Genomic DNA, 19,107 nt, shown 5'->3' with positions numbered 1-19,107 from the left:
ACCTCATTCTATCAGTGTTAGCATTGTGTCATTAATCCATTAGCTGCTCTAAATACTACTGCCTCATTTCTATGTAATATCCAGGCCCCTTGATCAATTTGCATGTGCATATTATTTTGCATTTGTAAATAAGAACTGTGCAACTTGGCATAGTTACGCACATGAATGTTGTTATATTTGCAGTGTCCACACCTTATGCACACTCTCCAGGGCAGACTCACAGCATTGCAGGAGTTTATGGTTTACTAAGAAATACTGAAGTAGAGTATTGCTTGTGATCAGTTTGCCTTGGTGGAAGTGAATTTTTTTTTAAATTTGTAAACTCCTGAAGATATTTCAGTGGATATGTAGATCTTTATGTTGTGATCTTAAATATATAAGCTGTATGTTTGTTTTTCTTATCTTTTGCAGACTGTGCCTCCCTAGGAATTTGCAGAAAACAGAATGAACACCAGTGCTCTAGGATGCAGCATGTTATATAATAAACATAAATTAGGAGTTGAATGCAGGAAATTGAGCAATAGTGCATCTTATTTATATACAGATTTAGACCTGAGGAAATCTTCCTGTTCTTTAAGACTATCACATTATTTCTCAAAGTATCTTTTTCATTATACTTTGTCTTTGTGTAGCTACTGATCTTCTTCAAGGCTATTCAGGAGGAAACCTGTGGTTTGCAAGTGGCTCTGGATGTCTTTGAAAGTAGGAATGATTCAGAAAGGCTCTTGCATGAAGACTGCCTCTTTTTCGGTTACTCCATTCCTTCTAATTCCAGTACAGTGTTTTATCATATTATATCCAGCAACTCTGAACATTGTAGAATGATAACAACGCAGTATAGTATTTCTTAAAAAAAAAAAAAGAATCCTAAATTATTTAGTTGAAATGACATAACACATTCATCTCATGCAGATTTAAAGAACTAGTAATGTCATTGTTAGGTGGGAGTCTGCCTTCCTGTTTTCTCAGGAATCCGAGTGAACTAGTCATTTAGACCTTGCTAGATCTATTCTCTACCTAATTTGTGAAGACTGGGTAATAGCACTGTGTCATATTCTGCAATAAGAAAAAGAACCAGTTTGCACCGTGTCTTAGGTAGCAGGAAGTAATCAAGTGGAATCTGATGGTTCAGATACAATCAATGACTTTGCTGGACCGGAAAATGTGTTGTAATCATAGAATCATAGAATGGTTAGGGTTGGAAGGGACCTCAAAGATCATCTAGTTTCAACCCCCCTGCCATGGGCAGGGAAACCCTCCACTACACCAGGTTGCCCAAAGCCTCGTTCAGCCTGGCCTTGAACACTTCCAGGGATGGGGCATCTATAGCTTCTCCGGGCAACCTGTTCCAGTACCTCACCACCCTCTGACTGGAAAATTTCTTCCTTATATCTAATCTAAGTCTGCCCTTTCAATTTAAAGGCATTGCCCCTTGTCCTATCACTACACACCCTTGTAAAAAGTCCCTCTGCAGCTTTCCTGTAGGCCCCCTTCAGGTGCTGGAAGACTGCTATAAAGTCTCCCTGGAGTCTTCTCTTCTCCAGACTCAACAGCCCCAACTCTCTCAGCCTGTCCTCATAGCAGAGGTGTTCCAGCCCTCAGATCATCTTTGTGGCCCTCCTTTGGATCCGCTGCAGCAGTTCCATGTCCTTCTTGTGTTGAGGACTCCAGAGCAGAATCTGTTCTAGTGAGAAGCAGACGTACTATTTGCAAGCAGTAGTGAGCTTCCTTTGAATATCAGAGAGTCAGGCATACACTTTTGGAAATGCTACTGCTGATTCTGATAAGATGGTCTGCGTGATCTCACAGGTTGTTGCATACTGGTTCACATGTGTTCAGACTCCTGGAATTTCCTTTTGTTTCTTCCTTGTTGATCTGTATTTCAGTAGCATTGTGCATCAATATTTTCCCTCTGAGACAGATTGGAAAGAAAGGATCAGCTCTGTCATGGCTTTCAGTTTTGAATATTTCCTTCGGATCCCTTCAAACGTTGTTCTTTTTTAGACTAAATTATTTTAGACAGTTTTGTTTTCTTTAATTTCTTTTAATCTGTGAAAAGACTTCATTCCTTTTTCCATGCTTTCTAGTTGTTTTATAAATTGGCCTTGGCAACCTGAAAACCAGTGCGTTAAATGGTGTAATATTGGCTTATAAAAGCACCTCACTTGCTGTATCAAGACATTTTTCTCTCATATTTATGAACTTATAATTTTTCTGTGTTCTTTTTAAAAAGAAATTAAGCAAAGAACATAAAGCTGATTAAGAAGCTTGAAATGGTCTTCGGATTGTTCCAAGTATCATAAATGTAAATTCATTGAAAATATGTTTTCTGGCTTGGTACCAAAATATATTGCCATAGTTTCAGCAAAATTCATTGAAATAGAAAACACTTTTAAAAACTTAAACCTTCAAAGATTCAATTCTTCAGACAATGAAAATCTTATTTTATGATATAATGGCACATTTTAGCCTGCAATAATAGATAAGATTGCTCAATTCGTAAGATTCACTACTGTGCATAGGATTTCAAGGTCATAGTATTTGATTTGGACTAACTTTGTGCTTGTTTACAATCTGGTCACATTCTTTTAAATCTTTGGTCGTTCATCTGACTCCACACTCAGGGAAATCAAACAGATGAACAGAAACATATTTATTAAGAAATCTTAAAATAATTTATATTCATTCCACTGCTGGCATTTTTTGAAAAAACCTTGGCTTTCTAAGATGGTAGGACACACATGCTAGATGGTAGGACACACCTGCTACAGTTTGGCCCTGAGAAACTGCCAATCTGACTGAAACAAATACTTTTAGAATAAACTGCTGGTTCTTATCTATTCTTATACCATGTAAGGTGATCGTTTTGCATAGCATGTATGATATCTAACCTTTAATTATAATTCTTGTGTCCTTGTGCTTGTTTTAAATTTCTAATTACTAAATTGCAATGACATCAAAGAAAAAAAAAGCTCAGATAAAGAAATTTTTAAATTAGTTAAGTCAAAAAAATCAGCAGCAAAAATCTTTCATCTTGACCTAATTTACTGGAAATTCTATGCCTGATGTGAAGATTAATAACAGGTGGCCTTTTAGGGAGCACTCAGCTTGAGTCTAATGTTCTACTTGTTCTTTTATTATCCTAAACCTCTGTAACTAAAGGATTTTTTCACCCTGCCCTTTGTTCACGATATGGGACTGTAATTGAGTTCATATTTCTCACCCAACCTTTCAGCTGTAATTAATATTTTATTACATCAGATTTTATCACTAAATAGCCTAGCAGCAGGGTATTGAGACACACACACACTCCCACACACGCGTACACACACAGAAGCGGTAGTGACTAATGGATGCCAAGCAAGTTGCGTGTAATGAGTTATGGTTGAGAGAATACAAAATACATTCATGGTACCCAGCTAATATTCCAAAGCAATTTAGGACTGATCTTATCTTGATCAAACCAGGACAAAGAGAAATTAAAGTTAAAAGAATGAAATATTCAACATTGTGTTATTATATCAAGCATGTAGCATCTAACAAAAATTATCTGTGCAGGACCAGCTCTTATCAGTTTTCATTATTATATTTTATGAGCAAGAATGCTTTAGGTCGTACGCTTTTTGTACTAAGAGTTACACACTGTTCTCTGAGCTTAGCTAAGCATGAACACCTCCACAGCATGACAGATGTAAAAATTTGAGCATTTAAGTTGCTACACTATTTCTTCTTTAAACTGGAATAACCAAAATGCCTTCCTTTGACTACACTGCATACCGAGGGGGTTTTTGTTATTCTAAACTGTTCTGATGGAAAGAAGGTGGTTTTAATATAAATTTTGAAAGATGGAGGCAGTCTTATCATATAAATAACCGTAAACATGATTGGAGAGAAATGTTTCTTAAACGTAGATAACTTTGATGATCGGTGGTTTTCATTATAAAAGCCTCCTACATAGTTTGGGGCTAACTGGCGTTGCTGTTCCAGGCAGGATTTTACAGAAGTCTCCCTTCCTCTCTGCCTCTCCCTCTATGCCTCTCCCTCTTTTCCTCTCTGTCCCTCTCACTGTCTTGCTCCTTCCCTCCCTGCTTTGAATAGATGATTGCTGGAAAATGTACTTAAATTGGTTTGTTAGTTCTTTGATATCATCAGAAATAGCCTATTGAAACGTAACACTTTTTAAAAATTATTTTTAGTTGTTTATACATAACAAAGTAGCCTAGATAATGAGTAGGCCCATCTTCCCCAAGGGAGAGCTCTGTTGTAGAGAGGTGAGGAACTAAGTCTCTTCAAATGGCCAGGAGAAGAGTTACAGTGTGTTTCTGGTTACTGAAAATCATAGTCTCACTGGGTATGAAGGATGGCCTAGGAGATACAGCACTGGGGCTCGATGCAAGTGAGAGCACAGTTTCATTTCTGGTTCTAGTAGGGACAGTCTTTGTAGCTTCCTGCAAATCAATATATCATGCTCTTTCCGTTCCTATCTCTAAAATTAAAATAAATGGAAATCACATTTTCCTGTCTAAAGGAAAAGAGGAAAAGATATCTATGTATGGTTGTGAATAACTTGGCAATAATGAGGAGTGTCGTAACAAGCAGTTTTATGTATAGTTCTGTAGAGAATTTTTTTTTTCCCCTTCACCTCTTCCAGGATGCCCACCAGAAGATCTCAGAATAGTGCTTTTGTGGAATATTTTGTGGAATTGTTATCCTCACAATCCATGCCTGGTTTTTATTCGTTTTAAAGCCATGTTGTGAGCCAAGTACAAAGGAAGTAGGAGGCATCCCTATTTTATGCTGCTCTGTAATGAGTGCAGTCTCAAAGCCCTGGAGAATCTGAAGCCTTAGGTTAGTTCAGTTTAGACCAGCACCATTTAAGTTAGTGATACTGCTGCTTGGGCTTTAAATTAAGAGCGTAAAGCCGTGTGGAGTGAGATCAATAGTATCTGATGTCTAGAGGGACTGAGTCCTTCTCAGTAGAAATCAAACCTGTTCACTGATAAAATAAAGGAGGTGCTCGTTGTTTTGTGTGTCCAACATAACATATCCAAGATAAGAATTAAACTTTCTGGAACATAACTTAAGTTGAAGTTTACACCTGACTTTATCCTAGTTTCCTAAGAAAACAAGGCTTATGTATCGTACTGTGCACCTGTCTATGTGTTTCTTCCTTCCCTGATTAATATTAGACCTCTTTGAAATTTTCAAGCACATATGAAATAGTTTAAGTGTTGCACAAATAGTAAAACCAGACAAAAATAGAAAGACCCAGATTAGTGTCTGTGCTGAAGGATAGGCTGTGTTACCGTCTGAACTAGTTAGTTAATCTCATTTGGTCGTTAGTAGAGAGCTACAATTCACATACCAGCAAGTCCATATGTAGCCCAGAAGCAGCCACTGCATGTGTTGCCTCTTTTCCAGGCAATATTTGGGAGGTACTAAAAGGAGCTGAGCATATTGAGGGTGGGAGCTGGGTATCACAGATAACGTGTGGAATATAGATGGGATTACGGCATGTTCTTGGGTACACGTTCTGAACTTCTCGCTGTAAAACTTGTCGCGTTTAGGTTATTTATAAGGCTTTGAAGCATCTACTGTTTCAAATGGCACTTAAAGAACCCAGTATCGGATCGATGTAAATGGGATGTTGTTGTCCCATATACATGAAAGAGGTATCAGCAGAGAAGCTTTATGTTTGCCAAAAATATAATGGTGACATAGCTAATAGAAAGACTATCAGCTTCTGTATACCAGAGTTATTTATAGAAAAAGTGGAGTATCGGTTGGTAGAGTAGTTAAAAAAGTACTCAGTGGGTCATTGTAAGTGTGAAGAGATGTTGTAGCAGTCGTTCTTGGATAAACAGTTCTCTCTCCCCCAATCCTATGAAAGTATATGATATGATTTCATAACTATATTATGAAATATAGTAACTTTATAAATTACATGCAATATGTATGTAAATGGTGTTTGATTTTACAAACATTGCGTGTAATTTATAAAAATTAGCTGACTATAAATTGTTACAAAATGTTTTGTTTAAAGTGTATCTGTATTAGATAGTCTTTGTTTTTATTTGATCTTTCTTCCTTCTACTTTTTGTTTCATTTCTTGTTATCAAAGCTGATGGTACATCTCAAACTGTTTTCAGTATATTATCTTCTTTATTTTCCTTTATTTTCTTCTCTCCTTCTCTACATTCCTACTCCATGTGATCTTTTGTATTCTTAAATATTTCAATCTTTCTCTGGTTTTGTTTGCTCAGTTTTTCTCTCTCTTTTTACATGCATAGTTACTTATCTGCAAACTGAAACTATTTAAATATGTCTTTACAGTCTTTTCATTCGAAACATTTTTTTTCCTATAAAAAAAACGCACTGTCAAATCTCCGGTGCTCTCCTTACTGTGTTACTTGCAGTCTATATTTAGTAGCTAGATCTCTTGGATGCAGTATGGAGCACATTAGGGGAGATCTGTAATCAAACATGTCTTTTGCTTGTCCAGCAAATACACAGTTAATAGCTGAGGGAATTTCTGAATATAGAGGTCTTTTGCCTTGTGTTGCTTACAACTGTAGAAAATTACTTTGAAGTCAGTGTGAAACAGTGCCACTATAAGAAGGTTTTATTTTATTTTCATTTTGCGCTCACTTTATTCTGTGCAGGACTACAGAATATGTATAAAATCTATATATTTTCTTGATGTTTGTGAGTTTGAAGAAAAAGCAGCCAAATACATGAATCCACAGTAAGTATGGAGAGCACAAGCCACAGAGAAGTTCTAAGTGGTTCAGAAAAGTGTGTTTCTGACCATAGTTTTTTTCATGGCCTGCAATATTTAGAACTCTCTTTTTTTCAGCAGAAGAAATAAGAATGAAAAACTTTACCTTCAAAATGACAAAGGAACTTATATGCTTATCTTTATAGAAAAAAAAAAGGTAGAATTATGTGGTTATTTTTAAGTATGGAGAGTTGCTAATACATTGTCCCTCATCAAATTGATCGTATCAGTATAGAGTAGTAGTCGGTCCCTTGGAGAGTGGGAGTGGGGAAACTTTATTTCACGATCAAGGAATTTCAAGTGTAGGAACGTATGTAACAGTTGTGGAGCCATAGTTGTGTCCTTGTCGTCCTGCTTGCTGTAATTCTGACAGTCTCTTACACTTGTATACCAGTATGATAGTATCACTCTCAAGTCCTAGTTGGGCACCAGTGTTTAAATAATTAGAAATAATTAACCATGGGGCTCTATGTCCAAGGAGAAAAAAAAATATAAAACTCATCAATATTTACCAAGGGTTTGGGGCAGTTGGGATGGCTAAGAGAACGGTTCTGATTTCCTTGTCAGTCAGCAAATCTGAGTGCGCAGCACAACAGCCTCTTGTGCCACAATTATTGTTGGCATTATGTCTAACTGCCACTTATATGTGCGTTGATCAAATGCTTCTTACCAGTTTGAGTAAGGGTAGGTTAGCATATATATTGAATTTATTGATTTTTGCAAAGGACAGACTGGACAAAGTTAAAACTGCAGTCCATCAGCATGCTATATATTGTAAAACAGAATACAGATTATCTACTACCACTTACATGTTGGCAATCTTTTATTATCCTTCTAAAACAAAAGTATTACAAACGGAAATCCTTAAAAGATTTTTTTTCTCTCTCTCCTTCTTCTTTTTGATTTATTTACTGGCAAAACAAAGTTGTATTTTGGGTCATCATTTATGATAACTGAATCTAAAGGCAGAAACATTTCACAAAACATTTTGTGAATGATACATGATTGCCTGCAATTACAAAGCTGAAGATCTGCTGGACACTCTCTTCCTCTGACGTAGTGTGCTTAGATTCTCTAAAACAGTGAATCTGTACTCTAGGAAATAAAGCAAAAAATTAAATACACTGTGTCATCAGGACTAGGTGGCACCCATTTGGCCACTGGAACGTGGAAGGAGTGTGTGTTATTGTCTCTTTTTCCTTTCTTGCAGATTTTCTTCTGAGAATTTTGGAGCCCAGGCTCTGATGTTTCCCTTAAATCCTAGAGAGTCCAAACTCACAAGAGAGAAATTTATCAGTTCTTCTGCGTTTGGAAAAAAAATTTAAATCCATGATGAACTTATGGCCATTGCTTTACCACTTTCAGAGCCTATCTGACTCTTCTGCAATTAAGATATTATGTAGCAACTGTTTTCCTTCTCAAAGGAATTGTACGCTTTGTCATATCCTCCCCTAGTGACTGTCCTTGGAGGAAAGAAGCAGCAAAGTATCTCTAATTTCCTAGTGACATAATACTCCACATATGAGAACTGTAGGGATTTCCTGTGTAAATCTATAGGAATGCTAAGGAGAGGTTTGCCTGGATGTATCTTTCCCAGAAACTCTCCCTTTGTAAATATTGACTATTAAGTCTTTGTGACTGTCCATACAAAAGAGTTGGGCAGTCACAAAGCAGCTTAGGAGTTTTACATTAAAAACTAGATACCGTTCCCCAGTGGACTTGAGTCTGTGAAGATAAAGCTTATTACAATACCTGAGAGTTTACCTTTGGCAGTATCTCTAGAGGCTGAACCTAAGCTGTCTTATCTCCTCCTTTACAGCTGTTTAGGTTTTTCTGCTTTGATTGATCTGAGAATTAGGGCTCCTTGCACAACAATGGAGGTGCTGTATAATATTAGTCTCTCTTGTGTTCACTCCAGTTCTGATTCCGAAAGATGTATGGCTTTTTCCAATTGACTTTTCCCATGGGCTGGAAATTTCAAGTGCCAGTGATAGTGTTTCCTGAGAATGAAGACAGACCCTGCATTGATGAATCTAACCAGACTTACCTCTTGACTTGAAAAGCCAGTAAATAAAGTCAGATGTGGAAGTAGAATCATTCCATTAAAGTTTCAACAAGCTGCTAGCTCAAAGTATTTTCTTTTCTCAGTCTCTCTCCTACACTTTGGAAGCACCAACTGTCCTGCAGACTAAGAAACCTGCCAAAGATTGTGGATTTTTTTTTTTACATAAAACTTCCTGACTTAAAGTAAAGATGCAAACAAAAAGTTATAGGTATTTAAGACTCCCTTCACTCACAAAAAGAAAAGGCAGTACGCCTTTAACACTGGTATGTCAAGCACTTCATGTGAACAGTCACAATAATTTTGATTGCTTCTGTGTTGCAAATATGATTTGCAATGCTGTCTAGTTCACCTTTTTTCCCCTTTATAAATTGAATCTTAGTATATTACTTTAACAATACTTGCATTGTTGTTGGCATTAGTGCAGCAACCTTAATTTGGAAGTTTTGTTTGATCTGTTTGTTTTTCTTTACTATTAAGTTCTGTATGTTCATATCTAAACCTTATGTTCATGCAAGGTTGTTTTTTTTCAAGCTGCTTCATTTTTCTTCTCCTTTTAGAAGCTGTAGCAGGCAAGGCTGTATTTTGCTTAAAGCCCAGAAACTCTCTCATCTCCCAGATAAAACGTTACTGAAATAGAGGGGGCTACCTTGAACAGGCTTCTCCATCATTAGTAGGCATACTCATTTGTCCTTTCGCTAATCAAGACCTCTCTGGTCTTATTTCTACTCCATAAACTTCAAGTTTATGAAGTCGTTGACGTAATCCCTATCCCACCTGTAACAATGCTAATTCACTCTCAGAAAAAAAAAAAAAAATTTCCAAACTCATACAGGTTGCTTCATTTCTAATGTTTGGACAAGAAATGTCACGACTCCCAAATAAACTACCCATTTTATGTTCTTTCAGATTGTCCTTGTCCAGAGACCATAGCCTCCCTGGGAACAATTATTACTGTACCCAGTTCTTTCAGCCTATAAATGTGATCTTGAATATAGCAATGATCTCTTGATATGCAGATAAAACACAGTTGAACAATGTCTGCTTCCCCCTTTGATAAAATGTGCAAAGTTCTACAGTAGTCAGAGGGACAGGACTACTGTTTAGCTGGTTCTCTGGCTTCACATCTGTACTGAAAATGACTGCACATGGAGTATATTTTGTTTAGTATATATTATACGTTGTTAGAACTCCTGACCTACTGGCAAAGCCTGTGTAGCTATGATGATGAGTCACCTGATAAATCATGGATTGTCATTATCACCTTTGTTTAATGCCACCTATAATAAATATACAGACACTTGCTCAGCAGGAGGAGAGTTAGTGACAATTTCTTGTAGCCTTCTTCTATTTGCCTACTAACTGTAAATTTCATTTCCCACTTCCATTTCAAGATATGGTTTACATATAATTTCTAGTACTGTAAAATTTTAAATTACAGAATGAATTACAATACTCTAGTGCAATATAAGGGCAGGAAGAAATAGATGAGAATCTCCCAATATTAATCCATATAATATGAAAGGAACATGTCAGAGACAACTGATGACAGAGATTAAGAGGAAGTTATATGACAGATTATATGAAAAAATTGTTCAAAGATTGTCTTTTTTTAAAGAAGCAGTGTTAAACTTGTTACGTAACCTGTCATGAGCAAAGGTATAGGATGCTTTGGGTGCAAGACATGAATGAAACAGATGATATTTTTTAAAAGTGCTTATGACTTGAAAATCAGTACAATAGAAGAACTTTCAGCGTCTTCAAAAATACTGGTAAAATTGTAGGGACCCTATAGACTTATGATTTGAGCAATCGAGTTGGTTTTGGGGATTATTAATTTTGCCATCTATTGGAACTTCAATATTTTAGGAGAAGAATGCAGTGAAGTGATTCTAGCATATAGATAAAATAAGGCTACGGGAAAAGTAACTTAAGTAATGGTCAATATGTAGATTAAAGGTTATTCTATTGTTTGAATCTGTTAGAATTAAAACAAAGTGAGCATGCAAGTCGATATACAGAAGTAGATCTATAAAAAGTACCGGTTATATACGTTTATAGCAAAGCGTGAGAGTAAAAAAAGACTGCAATGAGCAGAAAGCTTCAAATTAGGCTCTACAGTGTCACTGTTAACAGTCTGCAAAAATAGCCCAACAGTTTACACAGCTGATCAGGGCACTGTTAGTGGAGCTTAACAGCTTTGCAGGCTTTGTATGTTTCCTAGGGAAAAAAAAAATATTTTTTCAAGGGTAATAGAAAGGAACGTCTTCAAGTGGTTTTAGTTTTTGAACAGCTGAAGCAGGCCACAAGGAATAAGAAGATTCCCATTCTTATTGTACAGCTGGAGAACTGAGGCACAGAATATTTAATTGACTTGCCTGGGGTTGCCCACAACAGTTGTATTAAAGCTAGTAAATAAATTTAGATAATCTTAGTCTAGACTCAGTTCCTTAGGCCATCTTTCTTCTGTAAAATTACTTTTAAAAATTTTTATGGCTTCAATTGAATTGCTTTCAGTTAGGTAAAGCATCAAGACTGTTTAAGAGAGAAAAAGTAGAGCTGACATTTCAATAAAGAAGTAATCAAGCTTGTTTTCCCTTTGTTTTCTGTTTGGAATTACTTTTGGTGAAGGTGTAATTATAAATTCATAAGTTTCAATTAATAATACCTGGATTGTACATGTTAAGAACTTCTGTAGTAAGAATCTGAAGTCCATGCTTGTATCCATAGACCCTTCTTGGAAAATTAGTCTCTTTGAATGAGACTTTGATTAATTAAAGTTGATTTACTGCATTCCAGTAATGCGGCATAATGTCCTGATTCAGCAAGTTACTAAAACCCATCATTTAATGTACTTAAGAACAGATATACACTTAAGTCTTCTTTTGAATTGTTTGAATTCTTTGGTTCATTTGTCTAAATATTCTTAGCATCTTTGATTACTGTGTTAACATGTTTTCTTTCTTCTTTCATGTCTCTTTTTCAACTCTGAAAAAAAATAAGTATATTTAGCAGACATGGATAGATCATTTTATTTAAGCAACCCAATTTCAGAAAATATCTAGATGCCTGGTATGTCTAATTTCTAACCAAAATTACAGTTCTTATTATGTTTGGATCTGTATCTCTGCATAATAATTTAATTTGGAGCTGGTTTAGAATTGTTAAAATAAAAAGTAGCTTAAAAATTACATCAAATTTTTCTTTTCCCAGACACCTTTTTTAATCCCCAAATTTGAAGTATTTGAATCCTAATTTGAAAATAATTCTCATGTGTTCCTTTCTTGATGCAACAGTAAGTTTCAGTCTATGTAAAAGTAGATTTTGTGTTCAATTTCCAAGGCATTGGAATTCTATAATAGAACTGCATAACGCGAATTAAACTTAAATTACATTTCTTTCCTCCAGAAAGATCAATCTAAGTTCTTCCAATAGCCGATATGCTTTTGACTCCTTTCTCTGTAGTGTAGATTTTATTTTTTGGATTACAGGGAGGAAGACTTTATTCTCTGAAATGTAGAAGTGTGGGAAAGGAATAATGCAACTTCAAACTAGCAGGAAAACTGGCTAATACTTAAGAGAAAGAGTCTTGGTGCAGTGCTAGCGCAATTCACTAAGCTCGAACCCTTTTCAGTGTAGGTAATTCAGCTGTTATGTATTAAAGAAAGCAATTTTAACAGTAAGAATTAGAGGAAGCTTTTGGATTATAATTGTAATTGAGGTAATTTTGTAAAATTCATTAGCAAGATGATCTCATTTGTACAAATGTAAAACGTATCACTCATAAAGTTCTGTCAGGTTTCCGTTGACCCAGGTGCTTATAATGTGTTAATTTACATCAGAGAAACAGCAGTGTGTGGAAATTGGACAGCAGACAGGATTTAGTTATTTTTCATTAGCACTTGGACTTTGATAAAGGGGAACAGAAAGAGCTGCTTGACCTTTCAGTGCTTAAATTATTGAAGAGCAAATAGATTTGAGGTCTAGATGCTTGCAAATCTAATTTGTCTTGTGGAGTAAGGATGAAAAGACATTTTGAGCTTGAAATTGCTCCCCTCGATGTAGTTCTTTCTTTAATGTATCTGAAGATTAATAGATGGCAGGCATTTAAAATGTAATATACAAGGAGTAGTGCACGTATTATAACTAACATGAATTTGCCAGAAGAAAAGGAGCATTTTAATGACAGATTCATTTCTAAAGTATCTACAATCTTTAGCTCTAATCACTGAGTGAAAAATGGAAAGAATCCTCATTTCAGCCAGTACTGAAACAGGTCATATTACCTTGTCTGGTCTGAGGTCAGTCCTGCTGCAATAAAAAAAGTAACAATACTCTCCTGAATGCGACAGTGGAATAATTTTGTTTACTCTCCATCATGCTTTAGTGAATCTGAGGGATTCTTATCTTTGCTGTGGTATTAGGCAAGTGTATCCAGCTTCACTGCCTTGCAAGAACAGGTGTTTACATCACCTTGAACTTTTTTTTCCAATACTCCATTTAAATTCACAAATGGTATTTATTGTAAATTAGTAGCTATAGGAGGCAACACACTCTCTTCAAAGCAGTGTGGAATCCCAGTTCTAAGCAACTGTGTTTTGTTCTAGAAAATTAACTGCTAAAATCATGTCAATCTTTGATTTGGAAGAGAAAAAAACAACATTGTAATGACAGTGATATATTTTTAAGCTTAGATATTTCATGGCGAGTTTTTTACATATCAATTCTCATAGGATCAAAGAAAGTTTGCCATGTATTGACCATCATTTACTACTCAGCATAGTATTAATCAACTAATGAAATCCTTCTGCTAGATGTGTAGACTTTGTTGTGCAGAACTGCAAATGTACAGACAGTGGCTTTCAATTGGGTCCTCAAGACATTTGTTTGTCTCCCTGGCTGTTCCAAATTTTACTTATACATGGATAGACTTCTGCATGGGATTCAGCATCGAATTTAAACATCTTAATTTAAGTGTCCACTTGTAGATGTCTACATGTGAGTTGAGTATTTAGTTTTTATGGTCAGTAGAGCCTAGAAAGCAATTAAGTTGACCTAAAAGTAAACACCTCCAGACTGGTCTGGTCTTTAAGATCTGTTGCTTGTACTGACTAGCTCTCCAGTGACTGAAAGGGGAGTTTACAGATATATAGACATCTTCATGAAGACATTTAAGTGTCTTAACATTAAACTAAATCTCCACTGCGCTGAAAGCCTATATTAGGCAGAAGAAGAGGTTTTAAGCATTCTGAATGTTAACTTTCTGGATGTTTTTTGTGAGCATAGGAAATGCAGCATCTCCTACTGGAGGTGCTAGATCTTAAAAACATAGTGAACAGGGTCTGTTGCATGTGATCAGTAGCTCTGGTAAAAAAACAGTAAGATGGCCAAGAGAATTGACATTGTTCTGCCTCTTGGTGATATTCAGCTATGATGGCTCTGTAGATGTAGCATTGTGCTGTCTTAGAATCATAGAATGGTTTGGGTTGGAAGGGACCTTTAAAGATCATCTAGTTCTAACCCCCCTGCCATGGGCAGGGACACCTTCTGCTAGATGAGGTTTTTTCTCAAAGCCTCATCCAACCTGGCCTTGAACAGTTCCAGGGATGGGGCATCATTCAAGCACACGACATTACCGGAATGTGCAAAGGTAGCTCAAGTGTAGAAGCAGTACATTAGTCTGGTTGTGTACCGAGTCGGCAAGGCTTTCCGAGAGTGCGAGAGCTGGAGAGCTCTGTGCCAGCGCTCACAGCAGCCTGAGTCATCTGGCAGAGGCCCAGCAGGTGCAGGAGCTCACTAGCTATGAGCTGGTTTGGTGACTGCACAAAGTCAGCTCTTTTATTTCTAAATCAGATTTGCCTGCAGAAGGGGAATAGCCATGGCTATGCAGTGATATGACTGAGCTAATAAGCCCTGTTAGGTCCAGACTGAGAGCTGCAGAGGCCCAACCCAAGTGTCCCTGTACTTTGGGCAGAGTCTTCTGTAAGCAGTACCGTCTACCTAGAGATGACACAGTGGGAACAACATGTGAGATGACTGTGTGGATATTTCATCTTTAAGGGACATACCCTACCCAGAGATTGCTACTTTTTATGAATTATCAACTTGAAATATCATAAATTGTTATTAGATGTAGCTGATGTGCAAAATGTGGACACACTGCTGCTTTAACATCAGTTACTTATACTGACTTACTTACCAGGATTCAAGATTCCAAGAGACAAATAATGATTAAGAATCACTGGTCCCCAGTGAAGCAATAAACTTGCAAGCCAGTCTTCGTTAGAGACATGAACTTCCCACTTCACAAATTTGAAAGCACTGACTCAGGCTTTTGCAGAAACTGCAAGGGTATAATGATTATACTGTTTGCATATACAGCAGAAATCACGATTTCTTTGTTCCCACTTGAATGTCCCTAGCACCTTTACAGTGGAGAGAGATGGACTGTTCCCTGTAGGTCCCATCACAGCAAAGAATGCAAGTACAAACTGAATTGCTTTCAGAATGCAGAAACACTTAAAAACATGGTTATCTCCTAAGATGTGTAAAAGTGCTTTACTGAGTAAGAATAACTTCCATCCAAAGAGTTTTATTCTTGCCCAGTAATAGTCAATATGCCACCGAAATTTGAAAAAGACTGTAATTTACTCTATGTGTGCTTTTATAGTTATAATGTCAGCAGTTAAGCGAATACTATTCCCCACTTTTTTGTAATTCGTTTCTTCATTTTTATCTTACTACTCATTTCATTTAGTTTAGACAGGTTAGAGGATGGAACCTGTAGCTTTATACTTACTTCTGTGAAGAAAATGATACTTAATTCTACATTTTATCACTAATTAGGCAAGCTTTTTTCTGTACAAGAGTTCAAACAAGAAAGTGTTCTGGGTATTTGCTATACAAAAAGCTGTGGTGTCTATGGCTAATTTTGTTTTTCCAAAACAAAATGAATTTATTTAGATGAATGAATCTATTCCACAAATTCGTAACACCTGAATATCAAAATGACATTTTCTTCTGTGGCCTTTGCTTTTTAACAGTTCTTTTTTTTCCATAAATACTGGTATGCTATTATGGTTTCAGAATCAGTTGACTGCCCGACTCCTAAAATAACCCATCTGTTTCTTTTGTTCTTTCTCTTTCTACACTCTTAGCGTCTATCAAATAGTGTTGAAGAAGAACGCCCGCGGAGGACCAAAAAGACAACTGAAATCCTGAAGTGCTACCCAGTGCCCTTCATTTCCAGAATGCCTCGCTTTTGAATTCCCAGTACTACTTTGCTGCAGAGTTTCCAGCCAATGGTTTACAAGCTGCTCAGCCTTTTACTATTGGTGATAACAAAACATACAGTGGTTTCTGGAACACTCCTCTTCTTCCTCATAAGAGCTACAGCATCTATTTTCAAGCTGCTAGCAGAGCCAATGGGGTAAGTCTTACGACAGGTGTGGTTTTATGCAGTATTTGTGTGTAAACAGATGATTGGCACCAACTAGCAAGACGCTCAATTTAGTTGCTAATGAGAAAATGAAGTAACTGTGAAATTTAACACACTGAGTTTAAAAAATAACAGTTTTCCTAACACAATATTGCTTAATGATTAAAGGTTACAGGAAATAAAAGGGGAAAACAGCACATTTTGTCAAGAGCAAGTAGGCACAGTAGTGCCTCACCATTCTGTCTTATTATCTAAAAGCTGTCCAATGAGTGTATTTGGCTTTTTTTCTTTCTTTTTTTGTTTTTCTTTTCTTGCTTTGAAGAGGAGTGTTGTGATTTCTTTTGTTAAGTTTAAGCCAAACTTGATTGTGGATTTTAGCACATCTGTCTTAGCCTGTCCAATCCCATTAGCTTAGTTTGTAACATCTTGAACTCCCGTTTTCTCATTTGATTGCCCTGACTAAATTAGAAACCACTTTTTTCCCCTCTTTGTGAAAACAGTAAAAGAAAATAAGTAGATGGAACTGAAATGAAAGTGCGTAAAAGGTCTTCGCAGATCATGTTTCATCAGGCTAATTCTTCCTGGAATTGTTTTTCATTTCCTGGACAGACCTACCCAGAGCCCTTCAATTCTTGATAAGCTTTGGCTGTCTGTGCTGACAGCCTGGAAATGTTTTCTGCCAGAAACCATAATGGTCTCTTTCACAGTGCACTGACAGTGCAGAAATGTGAAACACCATTGATTGTTTTTTCTTTCTAAAATTGTCTAGCATGATGCCTCAAACTATACTATCTGTAAGGAAAAGAAAAATCTCCCATGGTCCTAAAGTCGACAAAGGAATAAAGCTGAACACTTGGCCTGTGCTTTTGTGAATCTTCCACGTATTTTCTACTTTAGGGTTTCTTAAGTGAAATGTTTACACACCATACCCAAGTAGTGTTTGTCCATATTATGAAAGAAAGTTAGTGTTGCTTAATAAGCAGTTAAATATGTGATGAGGCACATTAAATGAGCACTTCTTTAACATTGTATCAGTACTTTTAAGAATAGAATCATGGATGAATATCTTTGCTTAGAAACAGAAGATATGACCTTTTTCTTCTTTATTTGACACAGGAAACCAAAATCGACTGCGTCAGGGTAGCCACAAAAGGTATGTTCATATTATGTCAGGTATTCTGCATTTCATCCTGCTGACCTTTCCCTTACATGGCCTTTGCAAACTTCCAGAAGTGTTTATATTGCTAAAAGGCATCATAAACCTATTACAGAATGTCAAATGATTCATTTGTGTCTCTAGCTGAAATATAGGAAGTTTGTTTGTTTGTTTGTTTGTAATAATAAACATATTACTCAGTTGACTACTCGGGCAAAGAGTTGTTAAAATATATTTTGTGGGTTTTTATATGATCTCACAATAAGTGTGTTGGACTTTTCTATATATAATAGAATTGTAAAATTGACAATTGCAGAATGCATACGAGCTGCTTATACATCCCATATTGAAAAATTGCCCCTTACTCATAAGCAATTATTTTGTCTTAATTGCTTTATAAAAGAAAAGTGAAGAAATCATATTCTTCATTTTCATGGTACAGATCAGATATATTTATTGGACTGTCAGCACATGATACTACCATTTGTTAGACAAGTTTGTATAATCGAGACAGTGCTAGCTATAGATTTGATCCCAAACAGGAAATGATAAACGTGCTGCTGATATGTTTAACTTTGGAGGCTAGGATCTGTCTATGATTATCTTTGTAATCTCACAATTTTAGTACCGTTAGCTGGTGACAACTTCAAAGCCTGAAAAAGAAGTGGTGGGATAGTGTGATTATTTGGAGATTGTAGTAGAGGAAAAGGAAAGAAAGTACCGCTGTGAGTAGAAACAGGTAATACCACCTAGGGGTTTGGCCACCTGGTAAGAGTATGAAACAAAAGCTACTTCATCCCTGTCCCACCGTTCCATGCAGGAGTTCATGCATGTCTCATAACTACTAACTAACTGATTCCACCATGATTTCCTTTACATGTAGACTTCACAATTCCACCACCAGCACTGACTCTAAATAGAATGAATGAGAATCGCATTACTTAAAACTAACAGTAATGTTAGCATACAGTTGCCTCTGTTTAAAGGCTGGATCCTCCCTAATGTGACAAATACAGTTTTTATGGCTGTTTGAACTGGTTCCCAGAGTTTTTTTCCAAATCAAAGGAAATAGTTTTAATTCTAATTTACTCACTGACTGCTTACTAAACCATAGAAAACTTTCAAATATCTAAACTAAAACCCAGTAAAATATAGATGAGAGATTAATTCCAAATTCAAGTGGAATTCTGTGTTGTCATTTTCCAATAGCTTCAGTGATACCAGGAGTAGACTACATTACTTCGGAAATCATAATAGTTGGTTAGAGGAATGATTTTAAATTATTTGAAGATTTGTATTGCTAATCAATAATGGATGTTCAACTATTTTCAGTTATTTGACTGAGTGAAAAATCTTACTCTCTCATTTGAGAGGCAAAGGTAACTTTATGGATTGGAGTAGCTCCCATAGCAACAAGCTACTTTGAGCTTACCCATTTGTCAATGGAGAATATGAGAAATGAAGCTTTTACTTTAAACAAATCTCCATGCATTTCTATTGTGAAGCGTGTTTCGGAATTCTTTGTAATAGCTTTGTGGAGCCTGTAAAATAATGTGAGGGGTTGTTGTAAGGACTTTGAAACCAGAGGTGTCCTCAATGGCATTTGTAGTCCCTAGTGGAAATCTTAGTTGGGGACTTCTGTAAAGCACTGATTTCCATGCTTGCAAACTGAA

General features: G+C 36.3%; 1 protein-coding gene across 1 annotated transcript in view; it reads left to right on the top strand.

Moving 5' to 3' along the window:
* The window catches only part of PTPRM (protein tyrosine phosphatase receptor type M), a 388,464-nt gene that overhangs the window by 178,693 nt on the left and 190,664 nt on the right, over window positions 1-19,107 (top strand). Inside the window, 3 exon segments of the mRNA XM_086609296.1 lie at window positions 16,012-16,076; window positions 16,079-16,269; window positions 17,395-17,431. Of these exon segments, the coding sequence (XP_086465422.1) occupies window positions 16,012-16,076; window positions 16,079-16,269; window positions 17,395-17,431 (293 nt within the window).

Source organism: Tauraco erythrolophus, chromosome 3 (assembly GCF_009769465.1).
Source record: "Tauraco erythrolophus isolate bTauEry1 chromosome 3, bTauEry1.pri, whole genome shotgun sequence".
NCBI classification, from domain to species: Eukaryota; Metazoa; Chordata; class Aves; order Musophagiformes; family Musophagidae; genus Tauraco; species Tauraco erythrolophus.
This window is presented reverse-complemented; position numbering and strand designations above follow the sequence as displayed.